This window comes from Saimiri boliviensis, chromosome 11, assembly GCF_048565385.1.
Source record: "Saimiri boliviensis isolate mSaiBol1 chromosome 11, mSaiBol1.pri, whole genome shotgun sequence".
Taxonomy (NCBI): Eukaryota; Metazoa; Chordata; class Mammalia; order Primates; family Cebidae; genus Saimiri; species Saimiri boliviensis.
In genome coordinates, this window is record NC_133459.1 from 49,753,437 (window position 1) to 49,777,878 (window position 24,442).

The 24,442-nt window shown below is 38.0% G+C and overlaps 1 protein-coding gene and 1 pseudogene across 4 annotated transcripts in view; both read right to left on the reverse strand.

Annotated features, from left to right (window-relative positions):
* The window catches only part of EPS15 (epidermal growth factor receptor pathway substrate 15), a 176,437-nt gene that overhangs the window by 36,379 nt on the left and 115,616 nt on the right, over window positions 1–24,442 (reverse strand). For 3 of the 4 annotated variants that reach the window (XM_074380807.1, XM_010349192.3, XM_074380805.1), the window contains 8 exons: window positions 22,048–22,209; window positions 20,954–21,151; window positions 18,732–18,935; window positions 14,668–14,781; window positions 14,007–14,097; window positions 10,838–10,873; window positions 8,726–8,859; window positions 3,512–3,578 (listed from right to left, as the gene is read on the reverse strand). In XM_074380807.1, coding sequence (XP_074236908.1) covers window positions 3,512–3,578; window positions 8,726–8,859; window positions 10,838–10,873; window positions 14,007–14,097; window positions 14,668–14,781; window positions 18,732–18,935; window positions 20,954–21,151; window positions 22,048–22,209 — 1,006 coding nt within the window. The remainder of the gene's footprint in view (window positions 1–3,511; window positions 3,579–8,725; window positions 8,860–10,837; window positions 10,874–14,006; window positions 14,098–14,667; window positions 14,782–18,731; window positions 18,936–20,953; window positions 21,152–22,047; window positions 22,210–24,442) is intronic. The other variant, XM_074380806.1, reaches the window with a different exon arrangement.
* On the reverse strand, window positions 14,789–17,475 carry LOC120365988 (all-trans retinoic acid-induced differentiation factor pseudogene; annotated as a pseudogene).

Below are 24,442 nucleotides of genomic sequence, written 5' to 3' on the forward strand. Positions count from 1 at the left end.
ACTTATATGAAGTACACAGAGTAGTAATGATGGTTGTTAGGGTTTGGTGAGAGGGAGGATAGGGAGTTATTATTTAATGGACACAGAATTTCAGTTTTGGAATATGAAAAAGTTCTTGAGACGGATGGTGGTTATGACTGCACAACAATGTCAATGTACTTATTGCTCTTAAACGGTACATTTAAAAAGGGTTAAAATGCCAAACTTTATGTTACATATATTTTACCACAACTTTAAAAAACTACTTATAACAAAATAAATAATATCTACCCATTGGACTCCCATTATATGTTCTCTGAGAAGAGCAGCTGGCTTATTTGTTCATTCAATAATATATGCCCAGGCATGTTTTCAGGTTCTTGGGTTATATCAGTGAAAACAAAGGTCCCAATTCCTTCTGTAGCTTAATTTCTAATAGGATGAAAAGGAAACAGATAAGAGAAAAATAAAGTAATTTATACAATAAGATGGAAAGTAATAAGTTATAATGAAAGAAGAAAAGTAGAGAACAGTAATGTGGGAGCGCTGAGTTGGGTAGTGGTACTTTTAAATGTCAGCTAGAGTGGCCAGAATAAGCTTCACTGAGAAGGTGACATCTGAATTAAGATTTGTCGGAAGTATCAGAGATTATCATGTGGACATATGGAGAAGGATCATCCCAGGAAGAGGGATCAGCTAGTGAAAAAGACCAAAGAACATGGGACTATCGTTTGAGCAGCAGCAAGACCAGTGTGCCTGGAGCAGAATGAGTAATGGGAATAATGATGAGTTATCATTAGAAAAGTACAGGCCACCATAAGGCTTTTACTGGATATAATTTGAAGGAAGAGTCAATAAGATATCCTGATAGATTAGAGATAGAGGAAAAGCAAAAGAAGAACCAAAGATGATTACAAGATTTTAGATCTGGACAACATTAAAGATGAACCATGAACTAAGATATGGGAGGTACCAAGAAAAGCAGGTTTAGGAAGGAAAAATAGCTGCTTTGTGTTAGATTTATGTGTTAGATATATCTAACAGATATTCAAGTGGAGATGTCAAATAAATAATTGGAAAAATGAGCCTGGAGTTCAGGAAAGAGATGTGACCAGAGATAAAGATCAGCTTATCGATAGCATTTGAAGCCACAAAACCAGATGAGTTCCCCCAAGGGAGTACAGATAAGGAAGAAAAGAGGTTCAAGGACTAAGACTTGGGAACAACACAATATTAAGAGGTTGAGAAAAATAGGAAGTATCAGCAAAGGAGATTGAGAAAGAATGACCAGAGAGGCAGGTAGAAAACCAGAGACCTCATTTGAATTGGGTACATCTAATACTACTACTTTAACCTTCTGAAAACAGTTTCATCTCTTCATGCCTGGATTTTTCTTGTCTATACAGTAAACGTAACACAAATTATCCAATGTAGTTGTTGTGAGAATTAAACGGGACCAAATAAAGAAAAAGGATTAGCATGCTGACTGTTGGAACTCTGCAAGTGTTTAATAAATGGTGGCCATTATTATTATAACTAATGATAAGTCTTAGCCCCCTTCTAAGCTACTACAGTCATTTATTCCACCTCTTTAGAGAAAATGAATTAGGAACTAGAATTTAAGCAGAAGATCAACAGAGGTATTAGAAACCTTTAATGTAACACCATGTAACTTGGCTATTCCTCTATCTTGCAAAAATAGAGAAATAGCTCTTGCAAAAATTAGCTCTTGCAAATCCTTCAATATGCCTTATATGTTCTGCTTCCATTCCTTGTTCACATTGTTCTTTTTGCTTCACATACTCTCTTTCCATATTTACCTGCTAAAATACTAGCCCATGCTTTCAAGGAATACCACAAAAGCCACATTCCACTTTGGTATCATTAATGATTTATCCTTAATGTGATCTTCCCTTCCTTTAAATCTTTGCTGGTTTAATTAACTCTTATGGCATTTACCATTTCCTTGGTGTGGGCAATTATAAATGTATTAACCTTTCATTTTATTCTCTTAGGTTATCCTTTCTAATTCTATAATACCCCTAGCAATATAATCAGTTTAATAATGAGGTTATAAAAAGAGCACAGGTACTTTAAAAATATGTAATTTAACCACTGTTAATACAACAAGTCTTTCAGATGTCTCATTTGCTCTCATTCTAAGTTTTTGTTTAAATCAATATCCAGCCTACATTAAATCTCACTTTCTATGTATCTCCTTTTTAAATTCCTCATTTTTGCTACTATGTTGGGAGTTAATTTCCAACCTGAAAACAATGCACTCTGCTAAATCTCATCTTGTTACAATTTGTTCATTGTAAGAAACTAAATCTGTAGAAGCTTTTTTTTTCTTTTTTCTTTTTTTGAGACAGAGTCTCACTCTGTTGCCCAGGCTAGAGTGTAATGGCACAATCTTGGCTCACTGCAACCTCCACCTCCTGGGTTCAAGCAATTCTTCTGCCTCAGCCTCCCAAGTAGCTGGGATTATAGGCATCCACCACCATGCACAGCTAATTTTTGTATTTTTAGTAGAGATGGGGTCTCGCTATGTTGATCAGGCTGGTCTTGAACTCCTGACTAAGTGATCCACCTGCCTTGGCCTCTCAAAATGTTGGGATTACAGGAGTGAGCCACCATGCTGGCCTCCTGTAAAGGCATTTCTACTATTCTTTTTCGATGTTCATAATCCCTAATTAGTCACAATTAATACATTTGTATACTGAACAACTCAACCTGGAAAAATAAAGTGATATATTTTCAGCATAATATTAGAGTATTTACACATTTGAGTTTATTTTCCTCTAATTTTCTGCTCTCCCAAACAACAGCTAGTCTGTTTATCTGTTTTGTTTTCAAACGAACAGTGGAAAAGCAGAGTTACTTTGTTGAAGAAGATTTTTGATTCTGTCAGATCTAATATTGAATCTTGGCTTTACCTGCTTCAAATCTTTTAAACTGTATGATCTTGATGAACACTGCTTAATGTTTTGGTTCTCATTTTTTTTTTTATGTTTAAAATGAGATTACTATTTTAAAAGGTTATTAAAATAATAAATAAAAAATTAGATACCCTAAATGAAGTATGAAGACTGGATGCTAAAGCAGCATTTAGTTTTTCTCTGTATTATTAACAGAACCCACTTGTATTTGTAAAGTAATTTTCATTTTCTATAGGAAGCCACTAATCTCTTAATTTAGATCAAGATGTATAACAGCCAATGCTGACTTTGAAGCTGCCCAGCAACACAGTATTTTATAAAGCAAAACATGTTTATTGGTTTTACTGATACTGGGTAGAGTACATATTCTAGTATAATATTCGACATGAACAATAAATAAAATAATGAAAGATAAAAGTAGAAAGTGAAACACAAATGCTTTTTATTATTGGTAAAGTACAATTGGATATAATTATGCAATAATTTTAAAGCCATAAATAACAGGACAAATATATTTAGAGAGAAAGAAAAAAGAATCTTAAAGAAAAGAATAATGTTTTACATTCAATGAAGTTGATAAATTATTTATTTACCTGAATCGCTTGCTGCAACAACTGTTCCACCAGGAGCAAAAGGATCATTGTGCTTCAATGTTTCTACCTAAACAAAGTATACAAAGCCATGAATGAGAGAGGCAACACTTTATAGCTGAAACCTTATCACTACTCCAAAGAATGTATTCTTTACAATTCTAAATTAATTAAGGAATACAGACATTAGGAACAAAGGTTTCCCCATAGTGATCTGAAATCTTACTAAATAGAAATAATACATATTATTTTCTAATCTTCTTTAACTGTGAAATATAACATCCATTCAGAAAAGTACATGAAACAGATCTATGGTTTAACAAGTATCAAGTGAACACTTGCACAGTCATCTCCCAGGAAACTGCCAATACCTCAGAAGTTTTCATGTGCCCCTCTATACTCACAATCCTGACTTTGGTGATATTCATTTATTTTTTTCTTCATAATCTTGCTAGTTGTACAAATGTACACTGTTTTAACTTTTTACTTACTTTATTTTTTTGGAGACAGGGTCTTGCTCTGTCACCCCAGCTGGAATGCAGTGGTATGATCACAGCTTACTGTAACCTCAAACTCCTGGGCTGAAGCTATCCTCCTGCCTCTCTCCTGCCTTAGCCTCCTGAACAGCTGGGACTACAGGTGTATGCCACCACACCTGGGCAATTTTTGTTACTATTTGTAGAGATAGGGTCTTGCTATTTTCCCCTCAAAATGCTGATCTCAAGAAGTCCTCCCATGTTGGCCTCCCAATGCACTGTGATTTTAGGTGAGAGCCACCACTAACCTTTTATCTCAGAATAATTTAGATTTACATAAGAGTTGTATATTGGGCAGGGTGGCTCCCAGCACTTTGGGAGGCCCAAGGTGGGTGGATCATGAGGTCAGATCAAGACCATCCTGGCTAACATGGTGAAACCCTGTCTCTATTAAAAATATAAAAAAATTAGCCAGGCATGGTAGCATGTGCCTGTAATCACAGCTACTAGGGAGGCTGAGACAGGAGAATCGCTTGAACCTGGGAGGTGGAGGTTGCAGTGAGCTGAGATTGTGCCACTGCACTCTAGCCTGGGCGACAGAGAGAGACTCTGTCTTAAAAAAAAGAAAAGAGAGAGAGAAAGAGAGAGAAGAAGAAAGAAGAAAGAAGAAAGAGGAGGGAAGGGGGAGGAGGGGGAGGGTGGAGGAGGGGGAGGAAGAGGGGGAGAAAAAGAGTTATAAAGATAGTACAGAGTTCCCATATACCCATACACTCTTTACCCAATTTCCCCTAATGGGAATATCTTACATAATCATGGTACACCTATTAGAACACTGGTACAAAAATATGAACCATAGATTTTATTAGATTTCACCAGTTTTTCCATTAATGTCCTTTTTTGATGCCAGAATATCATTTTGTGTTTAGAATCACACACTATTTTAATTCTCAAATATCCGAGTACTTAATATAATAAAATGTTACATTTCCATTTTCTAATTGTTATCTAAAAATAATTCTGCATTCTGCCCCCAGAAAGAAAACAAATATACACACATACACACACACACACGTGCACACATACACAAAGATAGTTTTCTGCTAAAAAGATCCCGCTGCTTTCAATAAGAAGCTATGTAAAAGTCTGGGATCAAGAACAACTGGTAAAAGTGAGGATGTTACCAGTTGCAAGAGATTATGGCTTTTAACTGTCTTCCTACTTTATTTATTAGTTTTTAGTTATAATCAAATAAATTGTATATTTAGGAAGACAACTGAATTTCCTCTTTTTGGCAGGAGGCTCTTTTTAAGAGGCTAGCTGAAAGACTTGGCAAACAGGTGAACAGAGTGTGAAAAGCGTTTCTGAACATTTACATCCAACTCTTGACTCATGGTTATCAATGTCATTGTATTATAGACTCTATTTCCAATTATCAAAAAGTTGGATATTACAAATAAATGTCAAATAATACTGCCAGAGCTTAATGTATAATTTCCAAATTAAAAAAATGTAATTGTAGAAAGGTAATGTTAACTGGGACTTACCTTCTCTCTTTATAAAAGAGGATCCATTAAAATTACTAGCAGAAAGAATACTAATGAAATTTTTAGAAATGAAAACTATGAATGATAAAATGTAGTGATAGTATTAACTAACACCAATTATACTATTGTAAAACTAGCACACTAGCTTGGATATCTGCAGAATAAACAGCAATTAAAAAATTAAACTGATCTACATAGTGAAATAACTTTCCATGTTTCCTAATATGATAGTCATAATACCAGTGTGAGAGAAGATTACTGACATAACAAGTCACCAAGTAGAGGTTGAGCATCCCTTACCCGAAATGTTTGGGATCAAAAGTATTTTGGATGTTGGCTTTTTTTTCGGATTTTGTAATATTTGTGTTATACTTACCAAGTGAACATCCATAATCTGAAAATGTGAAATGCTCCAAAGTCTGAAACCTTTTGAGGGCTGACATGATACTCAAAGGAAATGCTCACTGGAGCATTTTGGATTGGGGGTGCTCAACCTGTATTATTACTTCTTCTTTTTGAGAGAAGGAAAAACTAACAGGCTGTGTTTTTAACAACAGCTTGCAGATTTGATTTGCCATCACAAGGAGAAAGAGAAAAAGCATGACTACATGTATGTCATGTTTGGTTTCTAGTCCTTCCTCATACACTGTGCAACCACCCTAAAAGGCCATCGCGATAGCAAGGGGAACAGGATAGATTGTACAACCCATGAAGGAATAAGGGGCCACAAAACTGTCTTTATGCTATATTCAGTTTGGTAATTGGGGAGTTTAGCAGGGCCAATTTTAAAAAAATTTCTAGACTGTATCGGTGAAAATCTTAGATTCTGGTTACACAGACAAGAGTTTGAGTCTAGTTCTATCACTTATTAATTTACTACCAACTTAATCTATTTTTTTTAAAATTAAGACAAGATCTCACTGTCACCCAAACTGGAATGGTGCAATTATGGCTCACTGCTTCCTTGATTTCCTGAGCTCATACAATTCTCCCACCTCAGTCTCTCAAGTAGCTGGGACTATAAGTTCATGCTATCACATCTGACTAATATTTTAATTTTTTTGTAGAGACAGTGTCTTGCTTTGTGGCCCAGGCTGGTCTTGAACTACCTGCCTCAAGTGATCCTCTGCCCCGGCCTCCTCAAGTGCTGGAATTAGAGGTAGGAGCCACCACACCTGACCTCAACTTAACCTATCTAAACCTCACAGGATTACTGTGAAAATTAAATGAGACACTGCGTATAAAGGAGATTGGCACTATCCCTGGAACAAGAGGAAATTAGATAAACTGCAGTTATTATTATATTGCCAGTTTGGTTTTTTTGTTTTGTTTTGAATGGTTAAATTTACAAGCTGCAAGCAAGGACAATATTCCTTTAGAAAACGCTAAAGAAAAACTCAGGGCCACGCGTGGTGGCTCACGCCTGTAATCCCAGGACTTTGGGAGGCCATGGTGAGAAAATCACAAGGTCAGAGGTTTGAGACCAGCCTGGCCAACATAGTGAAACCCATTTCTACTAAAAATACAAAAATTAGCCAGGCGTGGTGGCATGCGCCTGTAGTCCCAGCTACTCGGGAGGCTGAGGCAGGCAAATCGCTTGAATCTGGAAGTCAGAGGGTTGCAGTAAGCTAAGACCACACCATTACACTCCAGCCTCGGTGACAGAGTGAGACTTCGCCTCAAAAAAAAAAAAAAAAAAAAAGAAAGAAAGAAAGAAAAAGAAAAGAAAAAGTCAGTAAAACAAATAGTAGAAAAATCTCATAGGGGAGAGGACAAGAGGAATGTATTCATTTTTAAATTCCTGATTTAGCTTTCTTGCTCTTTAAATGATGGAGAATGAGAGGCTAGAATAAGAAGGTGAGAGGAGAATAATTCCAGTGGCAGCAATTTTAGAAGAATTTGGCAAATGGTTCCACAATGTAAACTAAGTGCTATAGGAAAGCAGAGTATCCAGTAGCCCATGGAAACCACAAATATTCAGTTACAAAGGTATCTGTCCAGTTCTCATTCAATGGAAAACACCAGTTCTTAGCCAAGCAGCTCTTTACTGAATACAAAGAAGAAGCAATATTCAATAATATAAACCTATTATTTTTAAAACAATCAATTACTTTTAAAAGGAAATATTCTTAATTTGAGAGTACTAGAAGAAAAATTTTGTTGCTTCAAACGCCTCTCAATTAACTGGTCCTTTACAGATTCAGTTTACCTACAGACATGAAACTGCCGTCTCAAAACAAAGTCTAAAAATACAAATTAAGAAGCAAAGCTAAAAACCTGCAAAACCATTCCCAATTATTGAAATTGGGTAATGAATACATGGAAGCTTGTTAAAAATACTTCATTATTCTCTTTTGGACATCTGTAAATATCCACAATATAAAGATTTTTTTTAAGCCCCCAGATAAAAAAAGCACTTAGTTATAGGATTTTAAACATGTTAAATTTTCTAAATCTCAGTGTCCTTATTTTTAAAATAGGGATATCAAAACCTACTTTGCAAGGGTAATATAAAGATTAGAAACAATGAATGTAAAGCATACAGAATTACCTGGATCAGCCACGTGATTATTAAACAGTGATTGTTTTAAGTATGTACATTCTCAAGAGACCTTAACATTTAGTGGGAATTTGTACTTTATATAACTAACATTCCAGATGTGTCTATGAAATAACATAAATGATTTTATTTTTCTAAAGTTCCTTTTAAAGTAATTTTCATTATTGCAATAATACACCAAACATTTCAAAAAAACTTTATGTAAGATTGGCTTATAAATTCCCATCATTTTTAGTATCCTCAATAGGATAAGATTTAGTCTCCTGAAAGATGAACATCAGTTTACCTGTTCAGTTAATTCTAGTTAATTCCAGTGGGTGATCAAAATATGAAATACCAATATGAACCAAAAACTAAATGAATTGGGATGAAACTCAAATTCTTTTTTGTTGCTGTTGTTTTAAGACTAGCCAAGTGCAGTAGTGAGAAGGAGGGAAAGAGGAAACAAGGAGTTCAATCTGTAACTGACTGTGAACAATCGAGATAACACTACGTACAGACCAGCCGAGACTAAAATTCTTACATGGCCCATAAGAAGTATCTAAATGAGGATTCTTTCATCACTATGTATTTCAAGAAACTTGCTTAGGACACTTATTATCCATTTAACTTAGCAGTTTTTAATTCTCCCACTTACCGATGTAATACTATTATTGTTGGTTGCACTGAAAGGGTCAGTGCTTGACGTGGTAAAAGGATCAGTAGATTGCCTGAAGAAACAGTCTGATGCAAATGGATCTGAACCTTTGAAAGGATCACCCCCAAATGGATCTGAAAAAATAGAGCATAAATAGAAAAGACAAAAAAAATTACTGCACTAAATTTCTCATCACTTGAAGGTATAATCATTGCCTTAATTAAAAGACAGTTTGGGGCCAGGTGCAGTGGCTCACGCCTGTAATCCCAGCACTTTGGGAGGCTGAGGCGGGCGGATCACTTGAGGTCAGGAGTTCAAGAACAGCCTGGCCAACATGGCAAAACCTCCTCTCTACTAAAAAATACAAAAATTAGCCAGGTGTGGTGGTGTGCACCTATAGTTTCAACTACTCAGGAGGCTGAGATGGGAGAATTACTTGAACCTGGGAGGCAGAGGCTGCAGTGAGCCAAGATCATAACACTGCACTTCAGCCTGGGTGACAGTAAGACCCTGTCTCAAAAACAAACAAAAATCAACAAACAAAAAGTTTGGGCTAGGCATGATGGCTCACACCTGTAATCCCAGCATTTTGGGAGGCTGAGGTGGACCAACCACTTGAGCTCAGGAGTTTAAGACCAGTCTGGCTAATGTGGTGAAACCCTGTCTGCACTAAAACTATAAAAATCAGCCAGGCATGGTGGCGTGCGCCTGTAATCCTGGCTACTCAGGAGGCAGAGGCATGAGAATAATCACTTGAGCATGGGAGGCAGAGGTTGCAGTGAGTTGAGATCGTACTACTTGTACTCTAGCCTGGGCAATGGAACAAGACTGTCTATGCAACTTAAAAAAAAAAAAAAAAAAGACTGTCTCAAAAAAAAACTACAAAGAGATGGCCGGGCACAATGGCTCATGCCTGTAATCACAGCACTTTGGGAGGCTGAGGCAGGCAGATCACCTGAGGTCAGGAGTTCAAGACCAGCCTGACCAAGATGAATAAACCTTGTCTCTACTAAAAATACAAAACAAACTATCCAGGTATAATGGCTCACGCCGGTAATTCCAGCTACTCAGGAGGCTGAGGCAGGAGAATTGCTTCAACCTGGGAGTCAGAGGCTACAGTGAGCCAAGACTGCACCACTGCACTCCAGCCTGGGCAACAAGAGCAAAACTCCATCTCAAAACACAAAGAAAGAAAAAGAAATCCTGTAAAATCTAAGCTGAATACTTTTTATTTCACAGATTCCTTTGCAATTCTGATAAAAGACACAGAAACTTTCACCTAATAAACTTATTTTTTAAATTAATATATAATTTCAAGGGATCTAATCTTAAGTCCCCTTATTCTAAGTTATCATACCTAAAGAAAACACAACAAAAACCCCTAAACGTATTTCTCTCTCTGAGCTCAAAGCTAATAGCCAATACTTTAGAACAGGTTTGGAACGCAAAACTAAATGGTAAATAAGATTTGCATTATTCTAATGAAAATTCCCAGAAAAAGAGTATCTCAAAAAGCCTGATATTTTAGTAATTCTTCAAGATCCTCTTCCACCAATCACATGTGTGGGCTATAATCTTAGGAAAACAAAATTACATTCTAAAACCTGAAGTAGTATAGATCATTATGCTCATCTAACCTTCAGTTAATGAGGAGAAATCAGAATAAATATTAAAAGCACAAAAGTCTAAACACTAATGTCATTTTCAAAAAAGTAAAGCTACTGGGCACAGTGGCTCATGCTTGTAATCCCAGCACCTTGGGAGGCTGAGGCAGGAGGACTGCTTGAGCCCAGGAGATTAAGGCTTCAGGGAGCTATGATCACACACCACTGCACTCCAGCTTCAGTGACAGAATGAGGCACTGTCTCAAAAACAAAAAACAAACAACAACAACAAAAAAAACCCCACCAAAACAACAACAACAAAAACAGGAAAACTAAAAGTAAAGCAACAATTTTATTAAGCAAAATCACAAGAATTACTACTCTCTTTCTGAAAATGCCAGGCACATAGAGCATTTTACTAGGGCTTCAGTTTCAAACCTAAATAACATAAGCTTATTATTAAGGAGAAGTGAATTAAAGCTAAGATGGAACTCAGTAAGATACTGACCGATTTTTCCAAAAGGATCATCCTTGAAAGGATCATCTGTGATAAAATAAACACACAGAAATTAAAATAACAATATTTACTGTGGTGGCACCATTACTTAAAGGGCAACTTTGAAACAAAAGCAAAGCAAAGTTTATTTCAATAACTTCACTTCAAAGTATAAAATAATGAATGTCATTGACCTTAAGAAATATACAGCCAACTATACTTACCTTCATCACAAGTTGAGGTTACAGATGGAGGGGAAGACAGGCATTACAGCAAAAATGTTACTAACAAAATCTCTACTTTTCACAAGAGTACTGGGAGGGCATTAACATCACCAGTTTAGAAATAAAGATACTAAGCTTTACTGAAACAACAACAACAACAAAAAATTCTTACGGCCGGGCGCGGTGGCTCAAGCCTGTAATCCCAGCACTTTGGGAGGCTGAGGCGGGTGGATCACGAGGTCAAGAGGTCGAGAGATCGAGACAATCCTGGTCAACATGGTGAAACCCCATCTCTACTAAAAATGCAAAACACTAGCTGGGCGTGGTGGCGCGTGCCTGTAATCCCAGCTACTCAGGAGGCTGAGGCAGGAGAATTGCCTAAGCCCAGGAGGCGGAGGTTGCGGTGAGCCGAGATGGCGCCATTGCACTCCAGCCTGGGTAACAAGAGCGAAACTCCGTCTCAAAAAAAAAAAAAAAATTCTTATAGGATTGAAGACTCCAGAAATAAATCCTTACATTTCTGGCCATTTGATTTTTGACAAGAACACACAATGGAGAAAGGACAGCCTTTTCAACAAATGGTGTTAGGACAAGTGGATATCCACAGGCAAAAGAATAAAGCTTGACCCCTATCTCACATCATATACAAAAATAAACTCAAAATGGATCAAAGATCTAACTGTAACAGCAAAACTATAAAACTCTTAGACAAAGAGATCATTAAATCTTAGCAACTTAGGTAATAGTTTCTTAGATTACACCAAAAGCACAAGTGACAGAAGAAAAAAATAGTAACTGGACTTCACCAAAATTGAATAAACACTTTTCCAAAGAAGATATACAAATGTCCCATAAGCATCTAGAAAGATGTTCAACATTAGTCAGTAGCAAAATACAAATCAGGCAAGGTGCGGTGGTTCATGCCTGTAATCCCAGCACTTTGGGAGGCCGAGATGGGCGGATCACGAGGTCAGGAAATCAAGACCATCCTGGCTAACATGATAAAACCCCATCTCTATGAAACATACAAAAATTAGTCAGGAGTGGTGGCACACAACTGCAGTCTCAGCTACTTGGGAGGCTGACTCGGGAGAATCGCTTGAACCCTAGAGGCTGCGGTTGCAGTGAGCTGAGACTGCACCACTGCACTTCAGCCTGGGGAATAGAGCAAGACTCCGTCTTAAAAACAAAAACAAATCAAAATCACAATTAAGATACCATTTCATACCTACTAAGATGGCTATAATCAAAAAGATAGTAACAAGTGTTGATGAAGCTACAGAGAAATTGCAACTCACATATGACACTGTTGGAAATGTAAACAATGCAGTCTCTTTGAAAAACAATCTGACTGTTCCTTAACCAGTTAAACATAGAGGTACCAATGAAACTTCCAGTTACCGTATGACTTGATATATATGGAGAAGAAATAAAAACATATATTCACACAAAAGCTTGTACACAAATGTTCACAGCAACATTTTTCATGAGTCCAAACAACCCAAATGTCCATCAACCAATAAATAAGTGTGACATATATTCATCCAATGAAATATTTATCAGTAAAAAGGAATGAAGTACTGAAACATACTAGAACATGGGTGAACTTTGAAGATATTATGTTAAGTAAAAGATTAAGAGGGCATACATAAGAGAATATACATGTAATTTGAACACATTACATATAAGAACATGTTACACATATGTTCTTGTATGAACATATTATAAAATTCCACAAATAACCAAATCTATAGAGACAGAAAGTAATCAGTGATTGCTTAGAGATAGGGACTGGAGGGATGGGAAGTGGCTGCTTTGGGGTGTTTCTTTATGGGGTGATGAAAAAGCTCTAGAATTAGATTGTGGTGATGACTACAAAACTCTGTGAATATACTAAAATCATTACACTGTAAACTTCAAATATATAATTTATATATCTTTCAACATTTTATCCAATAAAACTTTTTTAAAAAAAGAATTATAATATCTGAGCTCATTTCTGTCACAACCCTAAGTAAATTATTTTGCCCGTGTGCCTTAGTTTCTCATCTTTATAACTGATACACATTGATCTATCAGTTTCAGAAGTTAATTTTGGAAATAAAATAAAATAAAATAAATATTAGACATTTTAATTTATCAAACTTATGTTTCTTCAATAAGACTGTATGGATCTTAAGGGGAGGGATCTGACTTCAACTCTGCTACAGCTTCTGCTGTTTTAAAAGCACTGTGTTGGCATTTTTAGTAAACAATTGCTGGCTGACTTAAGCAGCCCAGTCTTGCGGATCACCTGAGGTCAGGAGTTCAAGACCAGCCTGACCAGCATGGTGAGACCCTGCCTTAAAAAAAAAAAAAAAAAAAAAAAAAGAAGCCCAGTCTTCTCTATTGGTCTATAACAGTTACTTTTTTGGGTTTTGTTTTGGGGTCCTTATTCTAAAGAAGAAACACATTCTTAATGAGGGGATCCTAAGGCATAATCAAAGGCTTGGTCTCAGAATTTAGTTGCCTGTGGAGGGTAAATACTAGCAAGTCTAGGCATATAAACCCTCACTCTCACCTCTACCTTTTATTGTAAAAAGTAGGCTATCAGGCCAGGCATAGTGGCTCATGCCTGTAATCCCAGCACTCTGGGAGGCCAAGGCAGGTGGGTAATTGAGGTTAGGAGTTCAAGACCAGTGTGGCCAACATGGTGAAACCCTGTCTCTACTAAAAATACAAAAATTAGCTGAGTGCAATGGTGCACACCTATAGCCCCAGCTTTTCAGGAGGCTGAGACAGAAGAATTACTTGAACCCAAGAAGTGGAGGTTGCAGTGAGCCAAGATCACGCCACTGCACTCCAGCCTGGGTGACAGAATGAGACAGGAGGGTACTGAAACAGAAGACTTAATTCTTAGTTTATATATTAAAAAGCCTTTTTTGGGTAAATCTATAATATAAAAAAAGAGTACTTACTGCCAATGAAAGGATCAGACTGGAAAAAATCCAAGTTTGTATCTGCAACTGAATCTGTCAGTGAACTTGAGTCTATATTAAATGGATCTTCCTAAAAATAATTTTAAATTAAAAAAATACATATTTAGAAACCAAAGTTTTAAAAGGTAACATTTTAAAATAAAATAACACACATTCAGGCCATACGTATGCTTTGAAAAAATCAACTGATGGTAATATAACAAAAATTTATCTAGTCGTAAAGCATATTTAACACATTTTTCTCTTTCCTTCACCTAAAATAGTGTATAACACCTAAGGAAAACAGTGATAAGGACATTTTTTAAAAATATCATTTAATTTTTAGAGATAAGGTTTATGTTGCCTAGTTCCTCCAACTCAGGCTCAAACAATCCACCTACCTCAGCCTCCTGAGTAGCTGGGACTATAGGCACTTGCCACTACATAAGAACATTTATTTATTTATTTAATATGTATAAATTCAAGGGGTACAAGTGCAATTTTGTTACACGGCTATATTGTCTAGTGATAAAGTCGGGGCTTTTGATGTATCTGTCATCTGAATAATGTATATTGTACCCATTAAGTAATGTCTGATCATTCACTTCCTCCTATCCTTCCACCCTTATGACTCTCAATGTAAATATAAAATTATTTTTACCTCTTTTGAATGCTTGTTATTGTTGAATTCAGGACAAACCTTTTCATTAACAGCTGCAGTCACCTCATTTTCATCAGTCACACCAGAAGGCAGTAGTTCAGGACTACTTCTTGCCTAATAAAATATTAATGCAAATAGATTAACAATATACTTTTGGACTTGGCAGAGGAAACTAAGAAAAAATTACTTAAAAATAAAAAAAGACAAGCAGAATGTATTCATCAAATAATTTTTCCTTCTATAATCTTTTTTTTTGTTTTGTTTTAGTCTTTATTCTCTTCAATTATAAAAATACATACTCACCATAAAAGTGTTACACTATAGAAAACAGAAAAGCCAAAAACTCCCCCAGAATCCCACCATCAGAGATGACTACTCCTCGCTGATAAGCATTCCTCCAGGTTTTCTAAGCATATAGTAGCACATAAGCAGGAAAAGGGAAAATCCTACTACATAGATGCGAGTGCTCCTGTGCAAGTTTTCGAATAGTTCTGACGGATAATTACAATCAATTTCTTCAGGGAATTTTACGCATTAGTTCTCAGAGATTTACTGACACTGGGGTTAGAAAAACCTCTAAGATTTTCTTATCATTTATAATAAATAAAGAAAAAAGTGGTTATTATAGGCAACAACACAAATGGGAACTGGTACTTGTCTATGTCAGGGGAGTGCAATTTTTCAACTTCCAATAGCAGCCTCAATCTTGAGGCAAATCCGCTGGCCAAAGATGCCTGTCTAGGAAGCAGAGCTCCCTGGATGGGCTAACATACATCAGATTGATCTTAGGTCAATGGTAAGACCTATGTGGTTCATGAAGTCTTGGCTTTTCAGCGTTGGGTCCTCTAAAACAGAATGGAGATGGATATAGTGGTGGATACCAGAATCCTGAAGAACATAAGCAGTGGGAACGAGCCCTGGCGCATATACTTATATCTGTGGAAATCATCAGCACAAACACACTGCAAAAAAACCTGGACCATCAGGTACACAAGATCCATTCTCAGGACACATTTCTGGGTTTCCAGTGTTATTACAAAGGTTCCTTTGGCCTTGACAGATTTGGTTGTCTATATAAGAGGTGGCAGTATTCCAGGCATTAATTCCTTCAGGACAGTTGACATCTTGTGGCAGTATCAGAGTCTGGAGCTGAGTAAAGCCACAGAAGGTGTTGACCAGGTCACCTTTGAGGGAGTTTTCTTGCAGGTCTATGATGACAGTGGTATGTGCCTGATGAAAATTTGGACCAGGGTCCTCCAGAGAACAGTTCTGGAGATTTAGCCCCAAGATGGTGCCCTTCTGATTCAGGTAGAATGGCCATGCAGCATTAGCTTTCGTGTCATTTTACGACAAAGGGCCACTTTGGACAAATTTTGCACACTCCTGGGACACTGGGTGCATATCGGGCTGGGCAGGGTCGTAAAGTGTCGGGGACGAAATCAGAGCTGCAGGCCAGCAGAGGGAAAGGGGGAACCGCAGGCAAGCACAATGCACGGCTGGCCATCAACCCTGCTTCAGCTCGACCTCAAACTTGCTTCTGTACCTCAGGCAGCGCCAGAGCCCTTTCCACGCCCAGAGCAAGGAGCAGGGCAGCAGCCCAGAGCACCAGGATTGTAAGACTACCCAAGCTGCGAGGCACCATTTTCTGCAGTCTATAATCTTTTTTAGGGAAATGGTGTCATCAAGCATCAAAGTCACTGATGTCAGAAACCTTCAGGTCACCTTTAATCCCCAGTTGGAATAAGACTCCAAGTCTTGCTCAGTCTATCTCCTACTTCTATTTCAAATCCTTGCCTTCTTCTCCATCCTCACTGACACTATCAATCACTTACAGTATCATCATCTTTGGTTCCAATTACTAGAGCAGTCTTCCTTCCAACTGCCTTCCTGTCTCCAATACGTGCCCTTCCAATCTCTTCTTATTATTATAGCCAAACTAATAGCTTTAAAATGTGGATGTGATTGTGACCCTTCTGGTTAAAAGTCCTTCAGTGGCTTCCCATTGTCTTCTTCATTTAGAACAGTGGGTGAAAGACTTAAGAAGTAGTAGGGGCAATATCTATTCATACAGCCCTTACGTGTTTGAAGGATAACCTAGTAATCTGCCTTTTGTGGCTGAAAGAATATTGTATAATACATACATGACTGCACTGTCTAAATAAAATCAAGTCTGTTAACTTTTCACTTTTAATATCTCTCAAACTTCTGCTCATTATCCCTCCTGTTACTGCTTAAGTTTAGGCTAAAACAACTCTCACACAGACTATTCTATTCCAATATACCTCTGTGGATACAGTCTCACTCTCTAATCCATTTTCCACATTTCTAAAAGTTTAATCACATCACTTCTTGCTTAAAATTCTTCAATGGCTATTCATTGCAGTAGGATAAGTCCCCCAATGCTTTAAGATGAATCCAAATTTCTCACCTTCTGGTACTTTCTGACCTAAAAGTCATTTTTATCCAGGTGCACGTGACAATCACCCATAGGGTGTCTTAATTTTTTAAAATTTCTTTGTATGTTTAGTAGAGACAGGGTTTCACCATGTTGGCTAGACTGGTCTTGAACGCCTGACCTCGTCATCCACCCACCTCTGCCACCCAAAGTGCTGGGATTACAGGCATGAGCCACTAGAATCAGCAGGATGTGTTTTTAAAATATACATATTTGGCTCTATCCCAGAAACTAGTTCAACAAGTTTGGAAAAAGGATACACATCTATACTTTGATAAGCAACAGAGGTAATGCAGATGTCTACTAGGAGCACCTCATCTCTTACCAATACCCTTTCCAAAATCACAAGACATCCTTCAGAACTTCTCAAGATTCTGTGCTGCATGTATTATTCTACCTTGTACCTATACTAATACTGTTTTCTCTGACAGGAGTGTAATCCATTCTCACTTGTCAAACCTCACTTGCAAAGCTTTCCCCAACAAAATCTGTTATGAGCCCCCTCCAAACTGTCCTACCTAAAAATTCTGCACTTCCTTTAGCACAGCCCTTTTAACACAGCATTACACTACTACACCGTATGCTGCTTGAAGGAAAGATTAAAGTCTCTTGTCTATGTTGCTCTTATATTATGTAATACAGCACTCTTGCACATAGTTGGTATTCTGCAAATAATTGGTAAATAAATGTCCTAAACACTACGTAATAAAAAATTATTTTAGGGCCGGGCGCAGTGGCTCACGCCTGTAATCCCAGGACTTTGGGAGGCCAAGGCAGGTGGATCATGAGGTCAAGAGATCGAGACCATCCTGGTCAACATGGTGAAACCCCGTCTCTACTAAAAATACAAAAAATTAGCTGGGCATGGTGGTGCGTGCCTATAATCCCAGCTACTCAGGAGGCTGAGGCAGGAGAATTGCCTGAACCCAGGAGGCGGAGGTTGCGGTGAGCCAAGATTGTGCCATTGCACTCTGGCCTGGGTAACAAGAGTGAAACTCCGTCTCAAAAAAAAAAAAAAAAAATTACTTTAGTTTTGGGTGAGGGTACTTAAAAAAAAGTTTTACTCTACATAAATACTATTTTAAAAACAGGCTCTATAAAAAATAAATCAGCTGGCCAGGCGCAGTGGCTCATGACTGTAATCCCTGCACTTTGGAAGGCCAAAGCTGGTGGATCATCTGAGGTCAGGAGTTCGAGACCAGTCTGGCCAACATGATGAAACCCTGTTTCTACTAAAAATACAAAAAATCAGCTGGGTGTGGTGGCGCATGCCTGTAATTCCAGCTACTCAGGAGGCTGAGGCAGGATAATCACTTGAACCTGGGAGGTGGAGGTTGCAGTAAGCCGAGATAGCACCAGTGCACTCCAGCCTGGGCAACAAGAGCAAAACTCCATCACAAAAAAAAAAAAACAAAAACAAAACAAAAAAAAAAAACAATTTTCATACTAGTTAAAATGTATAATTGTTGAGTTAAAACCCGCTCTCTGCCTCTTAAAAAGAAATCTCAATTGTTCTCAGATGAGGCATGGTCACATATTTATACTATGTAAAATGCCAACAAAACTTTGATCTGCCCAAGGAGACTGATTATGAAAGTATTAGACTTACTGGAGATTCCTGGTTTATGGGCTCAGACTCTAGGTTGCTGTGGCCTTCAGCATGCTCGTTAAGGTTAGCTGTTTCACTGCTGCTGGTGCTGAGGCTGCAATAATCTGTAGCTCCATTTATAAGAATGCTGTGTGGGCTACTGCACCAATTTAACTGATTATTATGATTTTCTAAATCTTTCATTTCCATCAGTTTCATTTGTATCTGCCAACACAAAGCAAAAATACAGAATAGAATTTATTACTAGAAAGTCATGTAACACAAAAATGCCCTTCTCCACTTCCTGATGGGCTAGGTGCGGTAGCTAAAGCCTGTAATCCCAATATTTTGGGAAGCTGAGGCAGGAGAACTGCTTCAGCTCAGGAGTTCAAGACCAGCCTGAGCAACAAAGTGAAACCTCATTTCTACAAGAAATATAAAAATCAGCTGGGCATGGTGGAGTGCACCTGTAGTCCCAGCTACTCAGGAGGCTGAGGTGGGAAGATCACTTGAGCTCAGAGGTCAAGGCTGCAGTGAGCCATGATCACACCACTGCCCTCCAGAGTGACAGAATGAGACCCTGTCTCAAAAAAATAAAATTAAAATGGCTATACCTGTAGACTTGGTCAAGGATACATTTGCTTCCTTTAAGAAGAATCCTCTGGGAATGCTACATGACTTAGAGGAAAGACTCAATAATTTCTAACAATAAGTATTCCTCTCAAGATTCTAGTATACTTGGATTTTTTTTTAAAGAAATTAAGAAAAAGAAAATAGTTTAAAGAATATCCATTCATCTGGTAGCATTCTCACTACAATAACTCTTTCAGGTTACCTGTTAATAAAGTAAGTACCTACACTGGGACAAGAACTGTGCTAAATAATAGGAGTTTTAAAAAATGTGTATGTTTCTGGACCAAAAATGTCAGTCTGCTAGGGGAGATAGACACATAAGCAAATATGTAGGGAAAAATCTTATTATTGCTGTAACAGAAATATAAAGCCCAACAAAGGCAGGATGAAGAAAATACTATAAAGAATACGAACTTAAGGTGTATCTTGCATGATGAATGATTACGTAGGTACTCAGCTGTCAGATAAGACGGGGTAAACAAGTACAAAAGTGAAGGACTTCATCATATATAATAACTGAGCACACTGAACTGGGTTTTAGAAGAACCAGATCTTAGACTGCAGCTCTTTTAAAGAATATGTAACCATGGGAAAGTTAACTTCCTTGGCTTCAGTTTGTTCATATTCAGAATGCAAGAAAGGGACTACATGATCTCTGTGTTTCTTTCTAACTATCCTTTTTTAAAAATTTTTATTTTTTGAGACAGATTCTCACTCTGTTGCCCAGGTTGGAGTACAGTGGTGTGATCTCAGCTCACTGCAACCTCTGCCTCCGAGGCTCAAATGATTCTCGTGCCTCAGACTCTCAAGTAGCTGGGATTACAGGCACGCGCCACCACACCTGGCTGATTTTTGTATTTTTTAGTAGAAACGGAGTTTGGCCATGTTGGTCAGGCTGGTCTCGAACTCCTGGCCTCAAGTGATCCACTGCCTTGGCCTCCCAAAATGCTAGAATTACAGGCATAGGCCACCGTGACCAGCCCTAACTATCTTATTCTTTAAAAGATTAGTCTTCACGTAGGGAAACCTGGAAATAAAAAACCAAAGGATTTATATGTAAGACCATCTATATAGCAATGCACATTTAACTACAGAAGAAACAATTTCCTAAAAAAAAGTTTCCAAATTAGCAAATGTGAATTCAAAATTAGAACCACAAAACAGAAGAGACTAGGTTACTGTTTATATAATAAGCAACACTTATTGAGCATTTATGTACCACACACCATATTAAATGTCTCACAGGTTTGCCTCATTTATCCTCATAGTGGCCCAAAGGGGTAGGGTACTTATTAATCCTTCAATTTTAAAGATGAAGAATCTGATACTAAGGTGATTTAGCTAGTAAGTGGCAGACCAGTACTTAAACCTAGACCATCTAACCACAAAGCCCACACTCTTAATCACTCCAACGATAATCATCACATAAACGTACAAGATGTATGATAGTTTTAATATGTAACAGGTGACAAAAAACCTATTGTATAAAATGACTGAAACATGAACAGTAAACTAGGCAAGAGGTTCAAAGAGCAGAAGTTGGAAAGTATAACTGACTAAACGACACAGAGGATCCATTTGAGTATATTTCTTGCTTTACAAAGACTTACTGAACTAATTTCCTGTTGTGAATCTTGTAGGTGCTGCTGAAGAGGTTCCAGCTGAGCCTTCCCTGACTCTACACTCTCCTCCAGTTCTGCTGTTTCTTGCTGTAGACGGCTCAGCTCTTCTCTAGCTTTGGCCAATTCTTCTTCATAAGTGGAGATCTGCGATTCCTGACTAGTTAATTCTGCTTTCAGAGAAGAGATCTATAATATGAAAGTGAAGAAGAAATGGAGATTAAAAGAAAAGATATCATTAAAATGTTCCCAAATGCAATACATTTATTTGTTTAGTTTACTATTTTGGTGGGATTTTTTTTTTTTTTTTGACAGAAATAGTAAATAACTTATTTAATTTAATTTTTCAGAGAGAGTCTTGCATTGCCCAGGCTGGATTCAAACTCCTGGGCTCAAGTGATCCTCCTGAATAGCTGGGACTACAGAAGCATGCCCAGCCACACCCAGCCCTATTATGGTGTTTTCTTTTTGTTGTTGTTGATGCTTTATGTCTTTGAGACAGAGTCTCACTCTGTCACCCAGGCTGGAGTGCAGAGGCATGATTAAAGCTCACTTCAGGCTCAACTTCCCCAGGCTCAGGTGATCCTCTCACCTCAGCCTCCAGAGTACATGAGATTACAAATGTGAGCCACCACTCCTAGCTTTCATATTTTTTGCAGAGATGGAATTTCTCCATGTTTCCCAGGGTGGTCTCCAACTCCCAGGCTTAAGCAATTCTTCCGCCCCAGACTCCCAACCGTGCTGGGATTACAGGTTTGAGCCACTGTGCCTGGAAAATTATGTTTTTTGATGTGTGGTTTTGGTAGATAAGGGTAACTGGGGGAGGGATAGAGGAGAGTTGAAGGTACAGACATCATATTTCCAATAAAAATTTGGAAAACCAGTTCATTAACTGCCCTTCTATTTCCTCTAAAGAGGGCCTGTAATTTCTGGATGAACCTTGCTCCATCTCCCCCATGAACCCAAATGCTGACTAGATTGCTAACCACTACCACTACCAACAAAACGTAGGGAATGTTTTCCTCTTAAGCCAGGAGAAGCAATTAATATGTAGATGCAGGCAGCAGAAAATGGCCAGACATTACCAGCTGGGCCTCCTCAGCACATTTCTTTCTGACTTCCTTGAGTTGCTCCTCCAGCTGGGCTTTCTGTTCATCCAGTTCATCGAGGAGTTCCTGTACCTGCTGTTTCTGGGCCTGTAGTTTTTGCAGATTAGTATTCTCCCTTTGAACTTCATCTTGAAGATCCTAAAATCCCAGAAAATTAATATATTTATTCTCTTTGGGGGAAGGGGAAGGTTAAGTTAGTAATTTTAAATCTGTCTAAGGAAAAATAAAGTCTTATTGAGTATATTGTGTTGATGAGAGTAGGGTACTGAACAGCATTAAATACAATCTTCACATGAAGACATTTTTCCTAGACTCCAAATTTAGATATTCAATTTGCTTATTCAAATCTGTTCTTGGACATGTGATGGGCTTTGCTGACATGTTGAAAATAGAACTGCTAGAATTTCCCCACAAATCTGCTTTAAGCTCAATCTTTCCCCTCTTAGAGTCTCTGGTCAAAAAAACCCACATGGTACCTTCTTGGACTCTTCTTTTTCTTTCACATCTCAACTCTAATCTGTCAGCAAATCCTTTTGCAACTTTCTTCAAAATATATCCAGAAACTGACCACCTTTTTTCCAACTTGGTCAAAGTCATTGTAATCTCTCTCTTGCCTTATAATTGGTATCCCTGTTTTCACTCATGCTACCTTTCAGTATATTTTTAGCACAGCAGCTACTGTTAAAAATCTGTATCAGATCATGTCACTCCTCTACTCAAAACCCTTAATTGTAGCTGGGTGCAGTGGCATATGCCTGTAGTCCCAGCTACTTGGAAGGCAGAGATGCAAGGATCTCCTGAGCTCAGGAGTTCAAGGGTATAGCAAATTCCGATCATGCCACTGCACTGTAGCTTAGGTGACAGAGCAAGATCCCATTTCTAAAAACAAACAAGCACAAACACTATTCAGCAAATGATGCTGGGCATACCCACATGGCAAAAAAAATTTCAAGTGAATCTCTAAATGACACCAAACAGAAATATTAATTCTAGGTAAAGTGTGATGGCTCACACTTGTAATCTCAGCACTTTGAGAGGCTGAGGCAGTGGGATTGCTTGAGCCCAGGAGTTTGAGACCAGCCTGGGCAACATAGTGAGACCTGTCTCTACAAAATATTTAAAAATTAGCTGGACGTGGTAGCACGTGCCTGTGGTTCCAGATACTCGGGAGGCTGAGGTGGGAGAATCTCTTGAACCTAGGAGGTAAAGGCTGCAGTGAGCTGTGATCATGCCACAGCAAGCCCAGATTGGGCAACAGAGTGGGACACTGTCTCAAAAAAAAAAAAAGAAAAAAAAAAGAAAAAATTAATTCCAGGTAAATTACAGACCTGAATGTAAAAGACTAACTTTTTTTTTTTTTGAGACGGAGTTTCGCTCTTGTTACCCAGGCTGGAGTGCAATGGCACGATCTCGGCTCACGGCAACCTCCGCCTCCTGGGTTCAAGCAATTCTCCTGCCTCAGCCTCCCGAGTAGCTGGGACTACAGGCACGTACCACCATGCTCGGCTAATTTTTTGTATGTTTAGTAGAGACGGAGTTTCACCATGTTGACCAGGATGGTCTCGATCTCTTGACCTCATGATCCACTCGCCTCAGCCTCCCAAAGTGCTGGGATTATAGGCGTGAGCCACTGCGCCCGGCCATAAAAGACTAACTTTAAAACGTGTAGAAGAAAATACAGATCTCAGTGTAGGAAAAGATTTCTCAAAACAAAACTAAAAAAAGATGAATTATTTTGAAAATGTCATATTATTTATTCATTCATGTACACACTCATGCTCAATAACAGGAGCTACAGAAATTTTTAAAAAGCCAGGCGAAGTGGCTCAGGGATTAATAACTCCAAAGTATGTGTCAGCAGGAGGTGGGCAGAGATCTCAAAGAGGGTGCAGTAAAACTGAACAAAAATTTCTAAAAATGGTATCTATTCAAAGGTCCCAACAGCCATTTACCAGAATAAGGATAAGGTCTCTGAATTACTGCATAGGTTACACCAGATAGCACCATCATAATAACAGCCAATACTTTAAATGGTACTTACAATGTGCTAGGTACTCTTCTAGGCCTTTCAAATATACTAACTTATTTATATTCTATATGACAGATCTATGAGTTATTCATATTTTACAGATGAGAAAACTGAAGCACTGATATGTAGGCAACTTGTCTAAAGTTAAAGATAGTAAGCTATGGATTCAAACTGGGTTCTGACTCCACAGCCTGAGCTCTTAACCACCATGTGATATATTATCTGCAGACTCACATGTGTGTCACTGTTTTTCAAATATATGTAGATATTTCTGTGATTAAATAGAACACTGAACAATGCTTTCAATAATTGCTTTTTATCTTATATTTTCTTAACCAACTG